Source organism: Amphiura filiformis, chromosome 18 (genome assembly GCF_039555335.1).
Source record: "Amphiura filiformis chromosome 18, Afil_fr2py, whole genome shotgun sequence".
NCBI lineage: Eukaryota > Metazoa > Echinodermata > Ophiuroidea > Amphilepidida > Amphiuridae > Amphiura > Amphiura filiformis.
Window position 1 is genome coordinate 59593305 of NC_092645.1, and position 22723 is coordinate 59616027.

At 39.4% G+C, this 22723-nt stretch overlaps 1 protein-coding gene across 1 annotated transcript; it reads right to left on the bottom strand.

Annotated features, from left to right (window-relative positions):
* Positions 1–544: 544 nt before the first annotated feature.
* Positions 545–12562, bottom strand: LOC140138875 (transmembrane protein 101-like). Its single transcript, XM_072160654.1, has 3 exons — positions 12386–12562; positions 4391–4571; positions 545–3248 (listed from the first exon to the last, which is right to left on the bottom strand). The coding sequence occupies exons 1-3, from the start codon at positions 12514–12516 to the stop codon at positions 2793–2795; spliced, it is 768 nt and encodes a 255-aa protein (XP_072016755.1). The 5' UTR covers positions 12517–12562; the 3' UTR covers positions 545–2792.
* Positions 12563–22723: the final 10161 nt, after the last annotated feature.

The window sequence follows — 22723 nt, forward strand, 5'->3', positions numbered from 1 at the left end:
CAACATCAGAAAGATTGAGCAGGTTCAGCGAGTTGTGCTAGGTTTGTCACAGGTGACTATGATCACTCCAGCAGTGTGTCAGCCATGGTTCAAGATCTCCAATGGCCCACCTTGGCTACCAGACGTCTCCAAAGCAGACTGGAGATGATGTATCGCATACGGTTTGACCTCATCGACATCAGGTGGTCCCAGTACATGACTCCACTAGCTTCAATCACCAGAGGCCATGGTTCCCGCTTAAATTTCAATATCCGCGTGTAGTTCGACAGCCTACTTAAACTCATATTTTCCACGCACCATCCGTGACTGGAACAGCCTGTCAACCGACCCAGCTGCATCCTGTTCCCTCAACGCCTTCAAGACTGCGTTGAGGGCCTGCTGGCAGTAATCATCTTGCTACCAGTTTTTACTCGCACCTGTTTATTTTGCGCACAATTTGTTTTGTTTATGTCATGCTTGTACCACGCATGACCACCCTCGCAGTGCGTTTGATACTCATCCATATGAGGACTGCACAACCATGGAAGAAGAAGAAGAAGAAGCGTGCATCGTGAGCACATTGCACGAAACGGTAAAAAGCTGGGGTCCAGGGGCCCACCTTAGGGCCCATTGTGGGGTGCAGGGGCAACGCCAGAGGGTCCAGCACCCACGGAAGCTCCAGGATTTTAGGCTGTTTCATGGCTTGAATCAGCATTCCGAGGCACAACGTTTGGCTTTTCTTAGAACATTTTCAAAAGTAACAATGAAAAAAAAAAAAATGTGAATTTTCAAATTTAAACTCAAAACAACATCAGAACAGAATTCGAGAACAAGTACACATTGCAATTCTTTTAACTTGAAAACTTGTTGGTCATTACAGTACTGTACAGTTACAGTAATTCTCTTTTCTACAGTACAGTCTAATCTACAATTCACAAAGCAAGCACTAACTTAGGCGAGCCAGAAATGTGCAATTTCCCACCAAAAATGCAAAATCTAAAAAATAATAATAGGTGGTTTTTTTTTTTTTTTTTAATTTCTTTTTTGCAGATTTGGGTAGTCCCTGAAAAAAAATTTGAAAAAAGTTACCAAAAATTACAATTTTGTATCCAAACGGTTAAATCAACCATGAATGATTGCAGCACTTGGCTTTAGGTCCAGGGACTCTTCAAATGCGCAAAACAGAAATTCAAAATTGCCCGAATTTTTTTTCTGGGAGCGGTGCTCCTGAGCCAATGCTAAGTATATTAGTCTCTCAGGTTCAAAGAAGGATGACTTTTCCAATCTACTGGGGTGTGAAATGGCTTTTAAAAAAAAAAGCGAAAATTTACCAACCAGTGGGTTTCAAAAAATCGGAAAATTTACCTACCAAACTACAGTACAAATTCAATGCTATTCCGCTACAGTATTTCACCAGCAATAAATTGAAGATTATAAGCTTCCATTTCATGGCCTAAATGTGAGTGTCGCTCGACAAAATTACATTTTATGGTAGCCATGATGTATCTTCTCTAAAGGAGTATTTTGTGATCCTAGCATCCTCTATTTATGTCATTTTTCATTAGATATCCAGTATCCACGAAAAAAACCTATTCCCAAAATTTCAGTTGATTCCGATTTTGCGTCGTGAGTTATGCATGATTATGTGTATCACACTGCTCCATAGACAATACGTTGTAATTTCGTTCTGGTGCACCAGAACAAAATTCAAATTTCACGATATCTTTGCTAAACGAATGAATCTGCAAGAAATATTTTGTACATAAACATTATGTAGCCATAGGTTTCCAGTGATATAAAAATCTCAACTTTTTTTGAGAAAAGTGGGGGGATGAGGCTGTGGATCACGAAATGCCCTTTTTAATTCCATATGATTTTTATGAAATCAAATGTGAAACTTCCGATTGATGGTTAGGATTGAAAATTGCTTACGAACAATCACATATTTCGTATTTCCCCACAGGTACCACGACGCCATTTTTAGCTCATTCCGATGTGCCCAGTTCCCAAACAAACATATTACACAATGAGTAAGAACGAGGAATCAAAGAATATCGCAATGATGTTATATATGACCTGCGTTTCATGACCTGGGTATGGGCCGGGTTCATGACCTTTCAAGCATCGTTAATCTCATTTCCCAGTCGTTTTTATTGCGACACACATGTAATGCTATGATTGCTATCATAAGTACACAGACACACTTTTGATTTTTGAAAAGCGGAAATTGAAATCGGTCAGAAAAAGCGGATTTCCGCTCTGTAGCGGAGATTTCACACCCCTGAATCTAAGACACTAGGATCCGTATGCACAAAAGAGTTACACCGGGTCTAAAGTTAAACCTGGTCCACGTGGAATTTAGTTCCATCAGGAATGGTCCTTTACTCTTATTTCCTTCCTAGAGTAGCTAGCAAATTTTAAAGATATAAATGCCAAGTTCAAAAATAATACAAAATAACTTAGAAAATGTAAAAGAAAATGTCCTTACTCCTGGTACTAAATTCCACTTAGACCAGGTCTAACTTTAGACCCGATCTAACTCTTCTGTGCATATGGACCTACGTGTTTGCAGTGATGGTTGGAGTCCAGTAGTCCAAGCACAGTCCGAGTAAGCCCAAATGTGGACAGATTTTTAGACCTTTACAATGTGTACACAATTCATCCCATAGTATCATCATTAGTTGACATTTAGTTTTCTCAATAATTTAATTTTGGGCATTCAGCATAATTTACCCAAAACACCCAAATGGGTATTTTTTATGCAAAAATGAAAGAAAACTTGGGAATCAAGAGTTGACATGGCAACACAAACCTCATAAGCTAATGAGTAGCAGAGAAGCTAAGGCATTTACCATTTTCAAAACCTGATCAATATGATTCCAAAACTCCACTTTTCTATTGCTTCTCCAGTAGTTAAAATCCATCTCCACAAACAGCAAAACTAAAATCACCAATGGTATAAGAAGTTTGGGTGCTTTCCTCATAGAATCACGATTATCTGAGGCTAAAATGAGTCCACTGCATATGAAGCACACACAGAATACTGGCTGGAGAATCGTTGCTAGCGGCATATGCGAGAGGAAAGCTATTGCTTCTTGTTGGTCACGGAAGAGTTGGACAGCATATGCAGCAAAGAAGATTCCTACGAGTGCACACCCCAGGGGGTACATGTGAGCTAGTCGGTAGCGTTTGGAATGTTTTTCATGGACGCGGCTTGCTATTATGAGAAATGATCCTACAACAGCAGCATCTCTTGCTATCATACGCATCTGAAAGGGAAGGAAAGAATAAACAAAATTAGTAATTACATTTTTGCTTGACAAAACCAAGTGAATTTTTACTCACTACAATATTTTGTCCTTCACTTCAGGGGACTTCATCAGGGTATGACTGATATGGTCATCTGATTCACTTTCCTGTGAGACTGGTTTCCGGTGATATTTAGACTCATTTCCAGAAAGTGGGTCTTAAACATGGCTTAGGAAAAAAATTCAGATAATATGGCTGTGAAGGGTAGTTTGTGAATAGAAATGGGCACTATAGTCCATGCACCTTCATTGAGTCAGTAAAGTCAAATAAAATTGTGATATTTTCTCAAAACTGTTAATTTTTGCAGGAATCAGTTATGCTAGTTGGATTCATTGCATCATTTCCTTTCTCAAAATGTATACTTTACCTACTTCTCATCATTAGGCCAAGAAAAAAAATTGTTTGCTTGCCCTCAAATGAATTTTAACAATTGGGTTGGTCGGTATGGATTTTTTTCTTTTTTTTTTTAATTACTAGCAAACTCTACTGTTTGTATTAATTAAGGCTCAAAATATAAAAAAACAGACAATTTTGGTGTCAAAATGAATCAACTAATATTACAAAACAACTAAAATGTTGAACACAAGTTCTAAAATGCATTTTTTTTACATTTTCAGAATGCAAAAATTTGAAAAGAAAAAAAAAATTTTCAGGAATTTCCAAAAATAGTGTTGCTATTCTTTTTACAGTAAATAGAAAAAAAAAACTTTTCTGATTTCCAGAATTAGGGTCGGTCGGTTGAGGGCAAGCAAACATTTTTTTTTGCCTTACATTTAGAGATAAAATGAAAATGGAAAATAGGCACCATGTCCACTGTTTTAAACATTGAACATTCAATGGTTACACTTGAGTTCGGGGTTTAATTGTACCTTTTCCTTTTTTCTCTCTTTTACTCTCATTTCTTTTGGATAAATATTGCATTTTCACTTTTTCTTCAATGAAAAGAATGTATACCAGGACTTTACTGGATTGGAATATCAATGCCCTAAATCAAAATCCCATGACTTTTGGTCAGTTTGTTTTTAAAATTCCACAGCTTTCCAGACTCAGAAAGAACCATGTACACTGTAGCTATCCCGGGTATCGCCAGTTTATTACTTACAACTAGCCAAGGTGGTAAATACACAGTAGACGAGGTATGAATGACAGCAGATGTAACAGCAGTCTGAACAGCAGCTACAAGTGCAAATAGAGAGCGCTGACCACCAAAGGACATCATCGTAGCTGACAGGAACTGGGCAGCAAACTGGATGTAGATGAGTATGCGTGGAATTGTATCTGGCCTACAGGATAATTGAAGTTTTATCACAAATATAAAATATATATAACAATAATATACTATATAAGAATAATATACAATCAGTGGCGTAACCAGTGGGGTGGCCGGGGGGGCAAGCTGCCCCCGGACACAAAAAACTGGAAGAAGAGAAAAAATTGGGAAGGGGAAAAGGGGGAAGGAGAGAAAAGAGGGAAGAAAAAGGAAGGAGAAGAGAAAAAGGGGAAAAAGAGGGAAGAAGAGAAAGGGAAAGAAGAAAAGAAAAAAGAGGGGAAAAAAGGGGAAGGGAGAAGAGAAAAAGGGAAGGGAGAAGAGAAAAGGGAAAGAAAGAGGGAATTTGAAATTTGTACTCTGAAACACTGATTTTTTAGCTTCTAATACATGCCAAAAACCAGGAGCTTCAGGGGCTCCGCCCCTGACCCCACTGGGGCTTTGCCCTGACCCCACCAGGGCCCCTAAGGCAGCCCCTGGACCCCACCTGCTTAACGCCAAGGCAAGCCGCTCGCGACTTTTGGTCAACAATTGGGAAATTTTTCAATCTTGCCCCCCCCCGGAAGGTCAGGTCTGGTTACGCCCCTGTATACAATATACATGTAAGGCCTGTTTGCATTGCCCTTAAAGCTCCAAAGTCAGGGTCAGTTGATCGGTAAAAAAATATATATGGGACATATATTGCCATATACAATATTAAAACGCAAGCTGGCTAAGCTGTAAGGAGGGAGAATAAGAGTTTGTCTATGTAGCTGTGTGTATAGTGAGATTCAGAGATGAATTTGTCCTGTATATGTGTGACCTGAGGGTCCTCCCCCTACCCCCCATTTTACATCGGATTCACATTAAGGTGGCAAGCAGGATCGCTGGAGTGTTGAAACATGAGTAGGGGAGATTGGGGTTAGTTGAAACATTTTTCACAAAATCGTCTTTTTATCGCAAAACCGATTACTTTCAAGAAACACTAACCATATCAGTATAAACATATACATACATGCTACAAATACAGCCTTAAACTTTACTGGACCTGCTTATGATTATTCATATAATCCAATTTGAAAATTTGAAAAAAAGTGTTTCAACTAACCCCACCCCTGGGGTAAGTTGAAACATAGGGTGGGGTTAGTTGAAACACGGCTTGTAAAAATTTCAAAATAATTATTATTGTGTTGTTAGGGTTATACTTCCCTTGAAGGCACCCTTTAACATACAATCAGTGTGAAAAAATGAATAAATAAATATGTGGGAGTGCGGGTCAATACTTTGGACACAAGGTGACGAGTGTCACCATGGACCAAAATATGAGAAGCCTAAAATATTATAAAATGTACTTTCTGTGTGCACTTTTTTGCTTGTATTATTGCTTTTTAACCATATTAAAGCAATATTGAAGAAATGGTAAACATGTTACAAATTTTTAAAAAGTCAAATTTTTAACCATATTTTTCTATGCGATTTTCATGTGTCAACTAACCCCACCTCAAAAGTTTCAACTAACCCCGATGCCTATTTTTACATTTCAAAGTTCATTACACAAAATAAGAAATACAATCAAACTTTTATTTAACATTATTCTGGGACTTACTACTAGTGCTTATGATACTCAAAAAAATAATCCCCTGAATCTTCAAACAACATGGAGATAACGCATCTTTTCTGAGGGGTATAAAAATTAGTCAGTAAGTCAAAAAACAGATATTCCTTTCCCAAGCCAACACTGGTGGGGCATCAGTGCTGTTGCTAATTTGGTGGATGACCCTTACTAATACCTATTACTAGCTAGGTGCCAATATTTTACCAAATTAATTTTTTGTGTCAGAAAAAAATACAATGTTTCAACTTACCCCGCGTTCCAACTAACCCCAATCTCCCCACGATGTTTGCCCCTTCTCTCTTTCTCTCTCTCTTCTCTCTTTCTCCTTCTCTTCCCTTCCTTTCTCTCCTCTCCTTTTTTTTTACCCGGGGCACATGCCCCTTCGCCCCTTCCCTGGATACGCTACTGATGATGCTGTGCATCATGAAGTATGATCAGAGATTCTATACTATGAGATAAGACACTCTGTACAAACTGCCTATACCATGCTATACCGCAGTTGAAGACAGGCAATTCGCAAGCGTCGTCACCGACCAAGTCTTACTACGATCGTGTAATGAGAATAGTCCTACATAGAGGTCTGACTGAGGAAGAGACAGTCCGAATCGTAATTTATTAATTTATCGGGAAAGTCACATTTTTGTACCGCTCACAAAACAAAGAGTACAAGTCCGCCCACCGCTGTCAATCATTCTAATGAAAAATAAAACAAGCGCTGGCAATGACGTAATCTTAACGAAGTCTCTAACGAAGTCCTCAGTTGATTTACTCATTTAATACCATGATTACGTAATCTCAGAGCATTTTATGACCACTCGATAACAGAAAACATATTCCAATACAACATTCTCGGTTTGTCATGTTTGTAATGGTTTAAACCCATTCCTAGATCTGGTTTTAATCGTAGCAGTTCTGTAATGAAGCACACATTTATGTCGAGTCTACGTTCTATAATTATAAATGCGAAATCACAATTGTACATGTACTACTGTCTGCTGTACTCCTGTCTTCCAACAAGCGCCCGGAGTGTCGCGGTCCTGGTGTGATGTTAGTGCCGTATTATTACGCTGCCTTTCAGATTCGCAGAGGAGGACAATTTCGACCTCCTCGTTTGTTTACAAACAGAGAGGTAGACAAAGGGCCTGTCAAAACTGTTCCGCTTGTCCAAATACTCAAGTATCAAAAGGATGGTCCACAATAGAGTGATTCACGCAACATGAATAGGGGATTAAAAAGCTGTGAATTTGGACCATGTGCTTCTTTTGTCCAATTTGGCATCAAGATTTCGAATGGAAACAGTTCAGACCCAGAACACGATTATGTCAGAAATTGGCCCGAAACAGCATGGCCCTGTTCCTTCCTCACTAGGGCCATGAGTGCCATATGTACGTAAAAACGGGGCACCATGAAGTCACGTCGCGGTGATGGCGTCACACTGACGGCATCTATTTATAGGAAGAATTCAAAACACGGCGATGATATTCAGTCACAAGTCTGGTCTTTTACATCCTCAAATGTGCTCAAAATTTATGAACATGCACCAAATATGTTTTGTTTAAGTCTCATCTTTGATATGTGAGGAATGGTATAGTCCTGCCAGCAAGACTTCAGTCTTTATCATAAACATAATGACATCTACGGACCAGTAATCAGATAATGTCATAATGTTAAATAAAGATTACTGAGTTATAGTTACTGGAACTAAGGAATGGTAGAGAAAAAGTGGTATTTTATGTGTACCCTGGACCAGATAGGGCGAGATGGCCGAGTGGTTACATGCGTATGCGCTGCCGGGCCGGCCTTGGGCTTGCTCTTAGGTGAAAATTCTCTTCCTCCCAAAATGTTCCTATATGGTCAGAAAGATCCTTCAATTCAGTTCAGTTATTAATTTCAGAATTTAATTGAAGAATTTCTTCTCCCCCATACACTGCTTATCACGCAGATATAGGTATTGTATGTGCTTCGTCCGTGATTCGAAGTCACGTAAAGCCGCTGGTCCTGTGTACAGGAAGAGTCAAACCCTGTGCACGTTAAGTGTCAGAGCTATTCGAAAAGAGAAGGGGGACTATCCCGGTTCTGATATCTGCAATCAATCCTAGGTTCCAGGATCGTGCATAGGTAAAAAAAAGCAAAAAAACTATGCACGTTAAGCCTGTGCGACAATACTTTGAGCCAGGTATGCACGTATAGGAAGAAGAAGAAGATATGCTCAGCCTCAGGAGTCTCCGACCTTCGTCATGTTCGTACGGAGAAGGACAGTGGAAATCGTAATGACGGAGGTGTGAGTACCTCAGGCTAGTCAGAAATTAATATTTTGTTCTGGGTCTGATATATTATTCGGACTAGTGTGATGTGTCCAGACAGGATATTTTTAACAAGGCGGTAGAGGAAGCACCTCTTCACACTTGTTCTCGCTGGGATAAGAGGGATTATAAATTCCCAATCACTCTATCGACGTTAAGATTGCCTGACAGACAACTAATCAATAGATCGGCAATCGACAACGACCGTGACGTCATTGACTTATAATACAGTGACTTGCCGCGCTGTCTTGATGGCTTTACACTTGCGTAGTGTTTAACTTTATTATTTTGATAGTAGGCCTGTATGTACTTTATTAAAACACAGTTACACACTTCATTATTTTTATATAAACTGAGTAGAGAGTACCCATAAATCATAATTGATATTATTTATAGGCCTAAAAAAACGTTTGTTTGGCGTATAAACATGAAAAAAAAAAAATAGTGTAGGTAGTAGGGATTTTTATTATTTTATTATTTTTTTAAGTATATCCAAGCACATTCTTTGTGATAAAAAGTTACCAGTGCAACTTTTAAAGCTGTAAATTGCGTTTGATAAAAGCCTTGTATCTTTTCTTTTTTTTTCTTTTTTTTTTTAAATTAAATTTTTTCTTTCATTTTTTTTATAAAAGACGGAGATGAGACAACTTGATAAAATAAACACTTAAGTAAAATACCAGAGAAGATCATTACATCTACTCTGAAAATACGAATCAAGAGTAAACTGTATACACCCGCGCGCACTGTAGGCCACAAGAGAAAGACATCATATACACCTTATACTATAAAGGCTGTATAATAATAATAATAAAATAACAATAATTATAATTATAATAATAATATAAATAAATAAATACAAGTAATGTAAATCATCCACAGTAAATAAATTAATAAATATAGGCCCACTGATTTTTTTTTCCTTAATATTATTTTTATTTCTTTCATTTTATAATTTAAGGAATTTATATCACTGGTAAATATTGGGAAACGTCGATTTATTTTAATTTTCGAGGGACATATACGGTAATTATTATTATATTATTATTTCATATTCTTTTTATTACATTATATTGATCAACTGCATGACTGAAGTAGGATGAGGAGTTGCAATAGAATGCTGGACGGTTCGCACCCTTTCAATTTCGGACCTGCACTTTTCGCCCCTTTCTATTTCGCACCTGCACTTTCGCCTTTTTTTATACCGGGTATTGTGCTGCTGTCATGCTGTTGATTGATGCACGATCGATTGCTTGAACTCCCGGCGATGCGGCGTAGTATGTTTATAGTACTGAGCCGTCGGGCATGCACTTATTAAGTCATGATAAACCCGGGAAGGAAGGAAAGAAAGGATATTTTAAAACAAAATAGAGGAACGAATTTTTTTTCTCAGAATATATTACAGGCCAGATATTTTAGCAGCAGGCTTACCCAAAATAATGAAATAATTAGAATTCAATGATAAAAATAGTAATAATAATAAATAGTAATAATAATAAATTTATATTTAATTATTAATTATAATATGTATAAAAACAGGGAAATTTGTTCCAACTGACGACCAAAGGATGGATCCAAAAGGATACAAGTGTCAACAAGCAATGGATACAATTAAAAACAATGAAAGTATGACACAAAATCCAATGGGTAAAATCACGGGTAAACATAGGCCTACTATTTGCTGTTGTACACGGTGGACTCAGTACCGGTACTGCAAACACAGTCAGACAATCAACACTAAACAGTCAACCAATACTATACACAAACAACACCCCACTGTACCGCCGGGAGTTGAAGCGATCGATCGTGCATCATCAATCAACAGCAGCACATTACCCGCGGTTTAAAAAGGGGGCGAAAGTGCACGGGTGCGAAATAAGCCCAATCGGCATTGGAAGTTTGCAATGCATTGTGGGACAGTTTTTGCAGTTTTAGGACACTTTGTCCTTTGACCTATCGGGAAAATTGCTGTAATTATTAATAATTTATTTATTATTGTCATAATGTTATCATTAAAAATATTTAAATAATTAATTTGTTTAATAATAATGTTTTTTAAGTTTGTTTTTATTCTAGTAACAAGTTTTAAATTATATTTTGTACGCACAAAACCCGAATTTTCCAGATAGGTCAAAGGGCAAAGTGTCCTAAAAAAACCGGAAGTTACAATAGCGATTTGGCTGTAAATTGAAAGGGGGCGAAAATGCACGGGTGGTCGCATGTCATAAGTTGGGTATGCAAAAAGGGTGGAGGGATATTACACTTTTCTCAAAATTACGATACAAATTTGATTGGCTGTCCGTAACCCCATATCCTACAGCAGTGACTGATACCTCATTTTAAGCCTAATTTTATACTCTTTCAGTCTACTGAAGCATATACTTATACATCATTCAGTAAAAAAATCACATCAGTCGAAATGAAAAATGCCAGGGGTGGAGGAGCAGGCGGATGTGGAGCAGGCGGATGCGGGAGTGTGCAATAGGGCCTATGTGAAAATTCACATGTCAGCATATCAAAACTACTGGTTACTTTTTCAAATCTAGTGAGGGTATGATGTATTGACAGCTCTGAATGTTGAATTTGTACAACTAAAACAATTACTGACTATTTAAGGTGGTACTACACCCCTGATAAATTTTAGACTAATTTTGCATTTTCTCAAATAAATAACTACAAAAGTTATATGTATATTATATAGGGGCACGGAATCCAATTACTTCACTGAAATTTCAGTGATTCAAGACAAGGGTTCATTATATGTTAAGAAATGAGGTACATTCTAGCGCACCTCTTTTCTTATCATAAATAACGCATCATTGTCTTGAGTCACTGAAATTCCAGTGTAGTAACTGGATTCCTTACCCCTATAATATACATAACTTTTGTTACCAGTGTGATATTATTTTTGAGAAAATGCAAAAATATTCACAAATTTATTAAGGGTATAGTACCACCTTAAAGGGTTATATGTTCCATTTTTTTCATTTTTAATGAAACCATAGTTGAATTCAGTATTTTTAGCAATATGCTAATGTACATTTCTCTTCTTGATATTCATTTCCTCAATAATAGAATAACCATCTCGCTAATTACTCGTAAAAAGGTCATTGACCTCCACAACGTAATTAACATACGTACAATTATTTTAAATAGTTCATTTCAAGCATTAATGTATTGAGAACATATCCTCCAAATCTGATGACATTCTGCCATAAAATAAACAATTTACAGTCATTTTTGTAATTGAGGTCCGATTTGAGAAAAATGCATTTGAAAATTGAGATTTACATAGACGCCTGTGTATTAATTAATTAGTAATTAAGCATTATCTGAAAAATTAAGCATGTGCTAAGGCTAAAAGTGGTGGTAATTGTTAGAGGTTGTCAATATATACAACATATCAAAAAATACATTTTTTGTCATTTTTGACCATGTAATGGAAATTGTACCCAACTTATGACATGCGACCGGGTCCGAAATTGAAAGGGTGCGAACCGTCCCAGAGAAAATAAAGGTAGAGAAGCGACACTCCGTACAATTAACGTGCAGACGGCCTATACCGATGTGAGGACAGAAAATGTGACTCTCCTGCTAGTCTCGGGCGCGGGCCAGACTGTATGCGGTATGAACAAAAACATAATTAACTGGTTGTGTAGGAGATCGAGACTAGCAGGAGAGTCACATTTTTCTGTCCTCTGCTGTCCTCCGGAGTGTCGCGGTCCTGACCGTCCTGTTTCCGGTGCGATGATGTCAAGATCGATACATAGATTATAATCCCTCTTATCCAGCGAGAACAAGTGCGAAGAGGTGCTTCCTCTACCGCCTTGTTATTTTTATATTAGTACAGCCTACAGGCAATGCAGGGCAAAATAAAATAACATGCATTATAGCATAAATTAATCAATGAGGCAAACAAATGAACTCTTAACTTACTTTCCAGCTTGCTCGCGTTCTGAACATAGCATCGTGAAAACTAACGCGGCAATAAAGGGATATCGGGTGATATACAACTCGGCTAATCGCCGAGAAAATTCAGAAATTTTACTTCTACAGGGCGCGGCCATGGTTGGTTGGTTGACTGGATATCCCGCCTTTTATCAGGCGCACCACATACATACGTAGATGTCTCAGGGATCAAGAGGAAGGGATAAGCATCCTAGTCTGCTGCCCTCATTCGAAATACAACAAAGCCCGCTCTTGCCGTCCTCAACACAAGGACCGCCTCTGAGCCTGGGCTAGGTACAAAGTCCTTAAGAAACGCATGCAGAAAACCTGTAAAGAAGCATATGACAGTTATGTCAACTCTATCATATGTGCTGACTTAAGATCTAACCCAAAGCGTTTTTGGACCCACATATCTAGCAAACGTTGTGATAACAATGGTGTTGCTCCCCGGGGTTGCTCCCCTTCGTGGAACAAATGGTGTCTTGTATACTGGCAGCTCAGACAAAGCAAACATCCTGAATGCTCAGTTCGCCTCCGTCTTTAACAAAGATGAGCAAACTACGAACATGCCTGATCTTGGTCCTAGTCCATACCCAGAAATTGACCGTATTGAAGTCAACTGCAATGGCGTGATCAAGTTGTTAAAGAAGATTGATCCTCACAAAGCCACAGGCCCAGACAAGATACCAGCACGTCTCCTCAAAGAACTTGCAGATAGCCTTGGCCCAATGCTGACAGTACTGTATCAAGCATCTTTGGATTCTGGCATCCTTCCGGACATCTGGAAATCGGCGACAGTAGTCCCCGTCTTCAAAAAAGGTGATAGAAACAAACCAGCAAATTATCGCCCAATATCGCTGACGTCCATCTGCTGCAAGCTTCTAGAGCATATCATCCACAGCTCAGTGATGCAACACTTTGACTCTCACAGCATCTTGACCGTCTTCCAGCACGGATTCCGGAAGGCTCACTCCTGCGAGTCCCAGCTGATCACCACCATCGACGACATCGCTCGCAACCTTGACGCTGGGCTCCAAACAGATCTCATCTTGTTAGACTTCTCAAAGGCTTTTGACAAAGTCCCTCATCAACGCCTCTTACACAAACTCCATCATTACGGTATTCGAGGAAGCCTCCTTGGCTGGATTGGGAACTTCTTGAAAGAAAGAGACCAGAAAGTCATCCTGGAAGGAGCAACATCTGCCCAAACTGCTGTCTCATCCGGAGTACCTCAGGGAACGGTCCTAGGACCACTCCTATTTCTAGCATTCATCAATGACCTCCCGGAATGCATCTCCAGCAAGTCATCAGTTAGGCTGTTTGCAGACGACAGTGTTGTTTACCGGACCATCTGTAATGACGACGATGCCATACAACTCCAGCAAGATCTTGACAAACTCCAAGAGTGGGAAAAGACCTGGATGATGGAGTTTCACCCTGACAAGTGCCAGGTTCTGCACATAACCAAACGCCGCAATCCTGTGAAGCATGTATACAACATTCATGACCATCCTCTCCAAGCTGTTCCATCTGCTAAGTACCTTGGTGTTGAAGTATCCAACAACCTGTCCTGGAATAAGCAAGTTGACAACACAACCAAGAAAGCCTCGTGTGCCATTGGATTCCTGCGTCGTAATCTGCGTAACTGTCCCTTGAGGTTAAGGCCAAGTGTTACAACGCCTTTGTTAGACCGATAGCAGAGTATGCCAGCTGTGTTTGGGATCCACACACTCAGCGCAACATCACCAAAGTTGAATCCATCCAACGTCAAGCAGCTCGCTTCGTCATGAATGACTACAGTAGAGAGAGCAGTGTCTCCGCCATGCTGGATGAGCTCAACTGGGATTCCCTACAACATCGACGTGCTGTGTCCAAAGTCACCATGATGCACAGAATCACCAATGGGCTGATCGGCATCCCTCAAACCCAGCTGAAGCCATTAGAAACACCTACCAGAGGCAACAGTAGGCGCTTCCACATACCAAACTCCAGAACTACTATGATGAAGGGCACATTCTTTCCAGACACCATCCGTCTATGGAACTCGCTCCCTCAACATGTAGTCGACTCTCCATCCACAGACGTCTTCAAGGCCAGAGCTGGAGACGTCACCTTCTACTAGCGCAGCCATCCACAACAATATTTTATTCCTGTATATAATTGTCACTGCACCTACCAGCTCCACGCTCTTCCACATCAAACTTTTTTATCCTGTACATATATGCTGTTCAAGTGGAGCATGTTTTGCACCCGTATGTCTACAAATCAACCAATGTGCGTCGATACTCTTTTGAGGTTTTGCACAGTACCGGAAGAAGAAGAAGATGTATCCTAGGCCGGGATCCTAGGTCTCACAATAGGCGGATTAGCGGTCATTTTGTCTTCGACATGATTTTATTCACGTGTCCTTATATTTTAGTACACAAATATATAAGTTAACAGGTTTACTATTTTAAAATTATATTTTGAGTATACAATATATTCTGTAGTAAATAGATCAAATGACGATGATTGTTCAGGTATTATAGAATTAAACTGTTTGACCAGCTAGTATTCTCCTCCGCCGTCAGTGTGATTCCAGTCCAATGACCTCATTTTTCCAGTCACTCCATGTACCGTGTAGTCTCGGTCCCAGCCGATTTGTGCTCCTTCGTCACTAAACAAACCGTCTGGCGACAACCTCATACTACGTCTTTTCTGATTGGCTGACCATCAACGCCATAAATACTGGCGTTAAATTTTGCTGTCAATCAACGCTGGGCTTCGGCGCATGCAGTGGTTGATGGACAGCTATGCGGTTACATAAATCCACACAATGTACGTGAGTACGCGCTGCAAGTCGCGTACATGAAAGGCGATATCGGACGATCGGCGCCTCAGCGGGGCTGCTATTAGCTAGCGTACATTTTTCGTTTGCGGTCTACAAAGACTACAAATAGTGGAGGGTCTATGATGTTTAGTGTCGCTTACACAGGTCACGTCCTATAGCCAATTGAAAACAGTTTTATTTGGAAATCCATTAACCAATCAGCGATTGTCATTTCAGGGTTGTCGCCAGACGGTTTGTTTAGTGACAGAGGAACACAAACCGGCTGGGACCGAGACAATGTAGGCCTACCGTGTTGCGAAGGTGGAGGAGTCTAAAGCTGTATTGACGAACACGCATGCGTTAAAAATGATGTAGCCTAGGTCGAACAATAGCGTGACGTAGTTTCCAGCATTGTTCCTATGCACTTTCACCCTCCTGGATGTCTGTGTAGAAATAAGGCCGTATAAAATTAATGTTTTGGTTCTCGTCCCAGCATGGTCCCCCTGGAGAAACTCCCTGGGGCATGGGCCCAGGTTCTGGATCTCGTCCCCGTTCCCCGTCTTCGTCCACATGATTTTCATGAATTGATCGAGGGAGGTTTTGTTTGTTTTTTAGCCTGCCCATGTAGTGCGTTACGTCCTTGTCTTGTCTTGTCTTGTAGTTGTACTACCCAACTCCCCTTGGTGGAGGGGTAATGCGGGTAGGGTTAGGTGGTGCGCTTAGAGGCAAATTTTTTTTTGAGGTAGAGGTCTGTTACTGCTTGCTTGAAGAGGTTGCTGTCGTTGATGCTGGTGATGTGTTGAGGTAGTGCGTTCCAGTGTCTTGTCGTAAGTGGTATAAATGAGTTCAGGAAACAGTCTTTATTGGCTTGTAATGGGATATAGCTGTTGATGTTAGAGCGGCGTGAGAACCGGGTGACCGGGCGAAGTAGTTTTTATCCACGGCAAATTCACCGTGACCTTTCGAGCCATAGGCGTAAACCCGCTTATTGAAGATTAAACCGATACTAGTATATATGCAGTACTAAACCATTATAGTATTAAATCTATTGTCCAATGCAAATTTTTTACCACCTGATAATATTAATCCAATGAGCGACCGAATTGTCCGCTACGACGACTAATCCAATCGATAATGACGCTATTGACATGTACGAGCGGAGCCTCCACTGACCGAGTTTTGGGGGTATTTTTCACTGGTTTGCAGCTGTTTGCTGTCATTTACTCATCGAGGCGGACCACCGTTATATTATAAGGACTATGCCAATTATTTAAAGATTGACATGTAGAGAATAAGCCATACTTGATTGACAGAAAGTACTAAATTTGTACCTAAGACGGTTTTATGACACCAATCTTCCAAATACGACAAAGCCGTGGCTGCCCGGTGAAGCAAAATGTGCATTGGAATAACACGGCGAGTTTGGATAGATGGTAGGATTTCTTTTTAATAAAAATGTATGTTCTCCCATTATTAAAGCTTGTACCGGGTTGAAGATTCAGATATTTGGATCACTGGGCGATAGTTTTCTGGGTTGGTTTTATCACCTTTCTTAAATATCCCAGTAACTCTTGCTTTGGTCCAGTCTGATGGAAGTTTACCAAGTCTGTAGGATTGCTGCATGATGTTAGTTAGCATTGGTGCAAGATCGTCAGCATACTCATGTAACATTCTGGCTGGAATGTCATCCGGTCCACTGGCTTTATTTGAGCTAAGTTGGTGAAGTTGCTTAGCTACTCCTTCCTCTTCAATGATAAGATCATTTATATGAGGGTATGGTGAAGGTCCCTTATCAGGCAAAGGAAGATCATCAGAGTTGTTAAATACTGACGCAAACTGAGTATTAAGTGCGGTAGCTTTAGATTTCCCGGTAAAGTGCACACCATTACTGGTTCTTAATGTAGGAATACCCAAAGTTTCCTTTCTTTTTGACTTGATGTAAGACCAAAATTTTTGCCATCAGAAGCTAAACTGTCCCCTACAGTGTTATTGATGTAGTCTGTATGCGCTTCTGCCACGAGTTTTTGAACTTTATTTCGCTGAGCCTTGTACTTCACCCAGTCACTCTGTTTTTTGGATGATCTGGCTTTGTTGTATGACCTATCCCGTCTTCTCATGTGACGAATAATGTCTCGTGAAATCCATGGGTGGAAATCTTCCTTTGATAGCTGATGTGGAATACAGCTCTCCATGGCGTTGCAAACTGTTTGTTTAAAAAGTCCCAATTTTCATCTATACTGCGTAGGTCTGGAGATGATAAGAAGTAATCTTCAGTGGCCTTCTTCAGCGACTGCTGAACTTTGGTGGAATCAGCTCTCTTATAGTTCCATATCATACGTGGTTGACACTTTCTTGGCTTTGGTGATATGTCAATGTCAAAGTTGACAATAAGGTGATCACTAATGCCAGGTGCCGTATGCACCTGAGAAATGAGCCCTTCATTGGTAGCTAAGATGAGGTCCAGTATGCTGTTGGAGGCTGGACGTGTTACATTTGTTTGCAGCTGAGCAAGTCCTAATTCATTTAGCACATCGATAAAATTGTTATGAGCACTGGACGTGGATGACTTAGTTGTAGTCATATTCTCCCAATTAATATCAGGGAAGTCACCCGCAATGATGATATTTGGCAGGGTGTGGACATGTTTTGTAAGAATTTCAGTCACACTGTCTTGGAGCTTTGATAGTATTTCCTTCACCTTGGTGTATCCTGGAGGACGATAGTAACTAGCAAGGTACAAGGTTCCACTCTTGGCAAATTCCACAGAAATCCAAGTAATCTCACTGTCCGTATCAAATTCCGCTCTTTCCACCACAACAATATCATCCTTTACAGCCACGAAAACTCCCCCGCCAGCTGCATTTCTATCCTTACGGATGACGGTGTATTTTTCTGGGAAGATAGAATAGGTTGGGATGGAGCTGTCCAATTTTGATTCGCAACCAAATATGATGTCAGGCTGGTGATGCTCAATCTCGGCTTCAAACTTCTGCCGTTTTCTTATTCCCTTCAAGCCATCACAGTTTATTTGCATAGCCTTAATTCTCCTCGCCTTGGTTTTTCTAGCTGGCTTGTGATGATCAGTGTCACCAGTGTTCTTTTTAGGTGTTGAGGTGGCCATAGGTGTTAAATTACTCATGCTGTCATTTGTGCCCGAGAACTGATCATCCAAACTATCAAAGGGATTGCTCACTTCGAGGGATGAACTTGATATAAAAAATGTAGAGGAGAAGTTCGGTAACGCACAGGAACAACACATCCAAGAAAAGCTGGTCTGATTGCATAAGACGTCATATATCTCCTTACCCATGCCAACACACTGGACGTGCAGCCATTGGTTACAGTGATCACAGCAGATGGCATTGTCGTTGTTCTGCACTTCTTTCTTGCAAACCCCGCATGGATATTTGGGGCCTGGATTAACCTCTACTTGTCCACTCATAAGCAAGGTAAGCAAGATAAGCTTCTTGGGTAAGCTTAGAGAATTTTTGCAAGTACTATTACTGTTTGTCTTCCTATCAGTATCCCCATGACGTGAAATGGAATAAAAGAATGCCTGTTTACTTTGGGCAATACTTAAACCAAGCTTCATCATGTGTCTGTTATCAATGGAATGTTGGTAGTAATACTTTAATGAGGTAGATGCTTCATTATAGGTTGGTATTACAAGATCGAGATTCTGCATGAAACCAATACCGCCAATGTCACTAAATTCATAGAGATTAGCTGCCTGGATTTTATGATTATAGAGCAGGACACCAATAGTCATTGTCATCAAGAGAGATTTCAGTAGAACTTCCATCATTCAGTTTTATAAGAGCAATGGATTAATCCTACCTCAATAGTTGAACACACAAAGAGACTGCGAAATTCAGCAGTGTTGTCAAACCAGCACAGGTTCCAAATTCAGCAGCAAGCTTCCTCTGAATGTCTTGATGACACCATGATGGGTAGTTGAGCACACAAAGAGACTGCAACCTCGATAGTTGAACACACAAAGAGACTGCAAAATTCAGCAGTGTTGTCAAACCAGCACAGGTTCCAAATTCAGCAGCCTTCCTCTGAATGTCTTGATGACACCATGATGGGTTGGGTCAGGAAGAGTCAAAATCTTGGGAACTAAGATTACTTCTAGTAACAGCAACCTCATGTAGTGATGGATGAACTCTAAATAACCACACCAATTGATGTTTGGAAGAATAAAGACTCAGAAAGTGTGTAAAATGATGAGCAAAATACAGAGCTTCTCTGCAAGTGGACCACACAACAGAGTTGCCAGGTTATATGATCCTACTCGGAAACATGTAAACAAGACTTGCTTCCTGTACTTTGCAAGCTGTCCGGCAAGTCTGATCTTCACAATAAAGCTTGAAATTAGAGGAATCTTCAAATTGCTGGTTCCTTCTATATATATTAGAAATAATAGAATTATTGTCAACACATAAATTGTCCGTACATTTTTGACAAAATCAGTCATAACTGGCTGGGTATAACTGGGTAATTGAGTTTGAATTTCGCGCTGGGATCAATCCCATGCGCAAATGCTGCTACCGTTCATGTCATGGACTGAATAAACATGATCGAATAACAAATTAAATAGTTGTTTGTGACATTCCCTATATATTCTTGATTCATTTAAAAATGTCTGATTAAAAAAAATATCGTCTTGCAGTAATTAAAAAATTAATAAAAAACCGCCGATTTCATCAAATCCAGCCCATAAAAGGTTTTCATATTTAGCGTATTGCGGTAATACATTCTTTCCACACAATCGCATCGCGATTGAAAGAAACAGATACTCGGGCAGATACTTTATTATAAAATAAATACAATTTAGGCTTAGTATGCCGTTATTTGATGGAATTCTGAAATCTGAATAAAATTAAAATATTGTCACCTGTGTCATGATTCTTTAATGATAGTACAATCAGTGTACGGTACTGAAAAAGTGAAACATTCATGTTTTATGGATTACCGAACACGATGCGTAAATTGCTGCTGAATTGCAGGGACGGATATGCACAAACACAGCGACTCGCTTCGGGGCTTCGTCCTCCGGGGTTCACGGGGTGTTTCAGCAGATTTGATCGTTCCCTTATATTTGGAACATTTACAGGAATAAATTTTGCTGCTGAAGTAGCAATAAGTTGGAAATATCAGAATGTGAATATCAAATCGGTCATTTTGTCTGCAAGTTCAGTACAGTCGCGGATACTCAGCGTATCAGTGCAGTCACTGAGCTCATCCCGTATGTATCTATACGAGTTCGCCTATCATACATGACCGGCCATGACTGGTTGTAAAGCTAAGAAATAATTAAAAAATCCTGTACATGTACCTTATTCTATTCCTTCATTTTCTCATTGTGATAAGTTCATCTCAACTTGGTGTGACGATCTGTACTGGTAGCACTAGCAGTTATTTTTTTGTAATCTGTTTTCATTCCGGTTCTTCGGCGAATCTTCGCTCTTCGTGCTTTACAGTAATATTCCCTATGCATATCGTGGATGGCTTGGCCTATCCCAAATCACCCCGGCCAGCACTTTTCCCATTTTTAAATCCACACTTTATTCAGGAACTTCATTCTTAATTTGATCATGATATTTCCTTCATGTTATTCTTATTTTATTGAAGATAGTTTTCATGTAAAGTAAGTTGACTATGACTGAATTCGTGCATTGGCCCGATGCATGCCACAGTAATACACGGACATTGTGTTTACAATCAAACCCGGAAGTAACTGTGTGTCCCTGGGCTGACGTCATCAACGAAAGCGCCCAATTTGAACGATTTCGTTTTGTAATTTAGGGGGTGCCAATATCCAATCTTTGCATGGAGATTATGTCTAGCCTGGTACGCTATGCAAATAAAAAATATTCTTTTCTGCTTCCTGACATCATAAGCTTTCCATTGATATATAACTTTATTTTCAATGAGGTTCACCTTTAACAATAACTGATGTTTTTTTTTTTTGCTGCCAGTGTCTTCCACATGATAAGTTTTACTGGGGAAACACAAACAAGAATTTGTCTTTAAAAAAGACAAGTTCACGGATCAGGTGTAGAGTACATGTACTTTGAGCTACTTTGGTCTAACATTTAATATTCATATCTAACCTACTCTGCACTTATTCGACAATAAATAAGTGATATGAGGCTTAATAATGATACCTGCGTCTTGACTCTAGAAAACAATTTTTTTTTTAAACCCCATTTTGCATTTAGTTTTTTAAGCCCTGGCCTCGGGAGTCACCTAGAGGATCTTATTTTGCATTTAGGTTTTTATTGCATTGCAAAGTAGCAAAACTTTCTTTATATTGGCCCAATTTGTACCTGGAAAAGGCTATCCCCTCTTACAACCTATCGACAGGTCCGACTTCTAGCCTATAATGAGGTGTCACCGGGTTTGCAAGAGATAATAATACCAAATCTAAACACCATGAAATTTAGCCCTACCACATGGCCTTTTTTTTTTTATTACACATTATATACACCATGCTATATACACTGCAAAATTCCTGGCGGCAGAGTGACTACATCGCACATACTGCAGTTACTGTCCGTTTTCCTATACACAATACACAGTGCTCTCACCATTGACGCGCGACCTTTACAAATAGTGTATGTTAGAAGTATATTGCATTTGCCTAGTTAACATCACTGTGTGAAAAATAACCGGCCAATATTTAAACTATTCTCCAAACTTCTAGCAAATATATTTCTCTAAAATTACAGCTAGGTTAGATGTTCAGAAATAGTCGCACTTTCGTAGAGTATGAGTGAGGGCAAAGCATCAACTCCCCGTGTTAATTGAATGGAGATTTGACCGAAAATATTGAGCTATATTGGTAACGGACCGCTCCGTTCTGAAAAATAAAAAAAAACGGTACAAGCTTCATTTAAACTATTCTCTGAAATTCTAGAAAATATAGTTTTGTAACATGTCCTAAATTTTTAGCTAATTTAGGTGTTTGGAGAGGTCGCACTTTTGTGTTTTAGGAAGGATATGTAAACGACAGATAACACCAAAATATGAAGAAATTATTTCCAAACCGTGTTAAGTCAACAATCATTATGTTGCTCATTTTCAAGAATGCTGGTTAACAAAAAGCAGGCCATTGTCTCATTTCGTGAACAAAGGTCCACATACCATTGTTTCCTTGCGTTTCCTTTATAATCGGTTACCCAACTGAAGCTATAATACCAGCTTTATTGCGATATCGCTTCCCAGTAGAACTTATGATGTTGAACACATTAACAAGAAAAAAAAATCAAAATTTTTGAAAAATTTATTTCAAAATGGCGAAATAACGTAAAATGCAATTTGAACACGAATTAGGCGAAATAGGGTATGCTTGAATTTTTGTGCAGCAAAACTTATGATGTTGAACACATTAACAAAAAAAAAAATCAAAATTTTTGCAAAAATTTATTTCAAAATGGGGAAATAACGTAGGCGAAATAGGGTATGCTTGAAATTTTCGCAAAAATAGAACTTATGATGTTGAACACATTAAC

Coding starts and splice junctions, on each gene's coding strand:
- LOC140138875 (XM_072160654.1), bottom strand. CDS start 12,516: ATGGCCGCGCCCTGTAGAAGTAAAATTTCTGAATTTTCTCGGCGATTA. Junction 4,572..12,385: donor GAACGCGAGCAAGCTGGAAA/GTAAGTTAAGAG, acceptor ATTATCCTGTAG/GCCAGATACAATTCCACGCA. Junction 3,249..4,390: donor ATTTACCACCTTGGCTAGTT/GTAAGTAATAAA, acceptor CTTCCCTTTCAG/ATGCGTATGATAGCAAGAGA.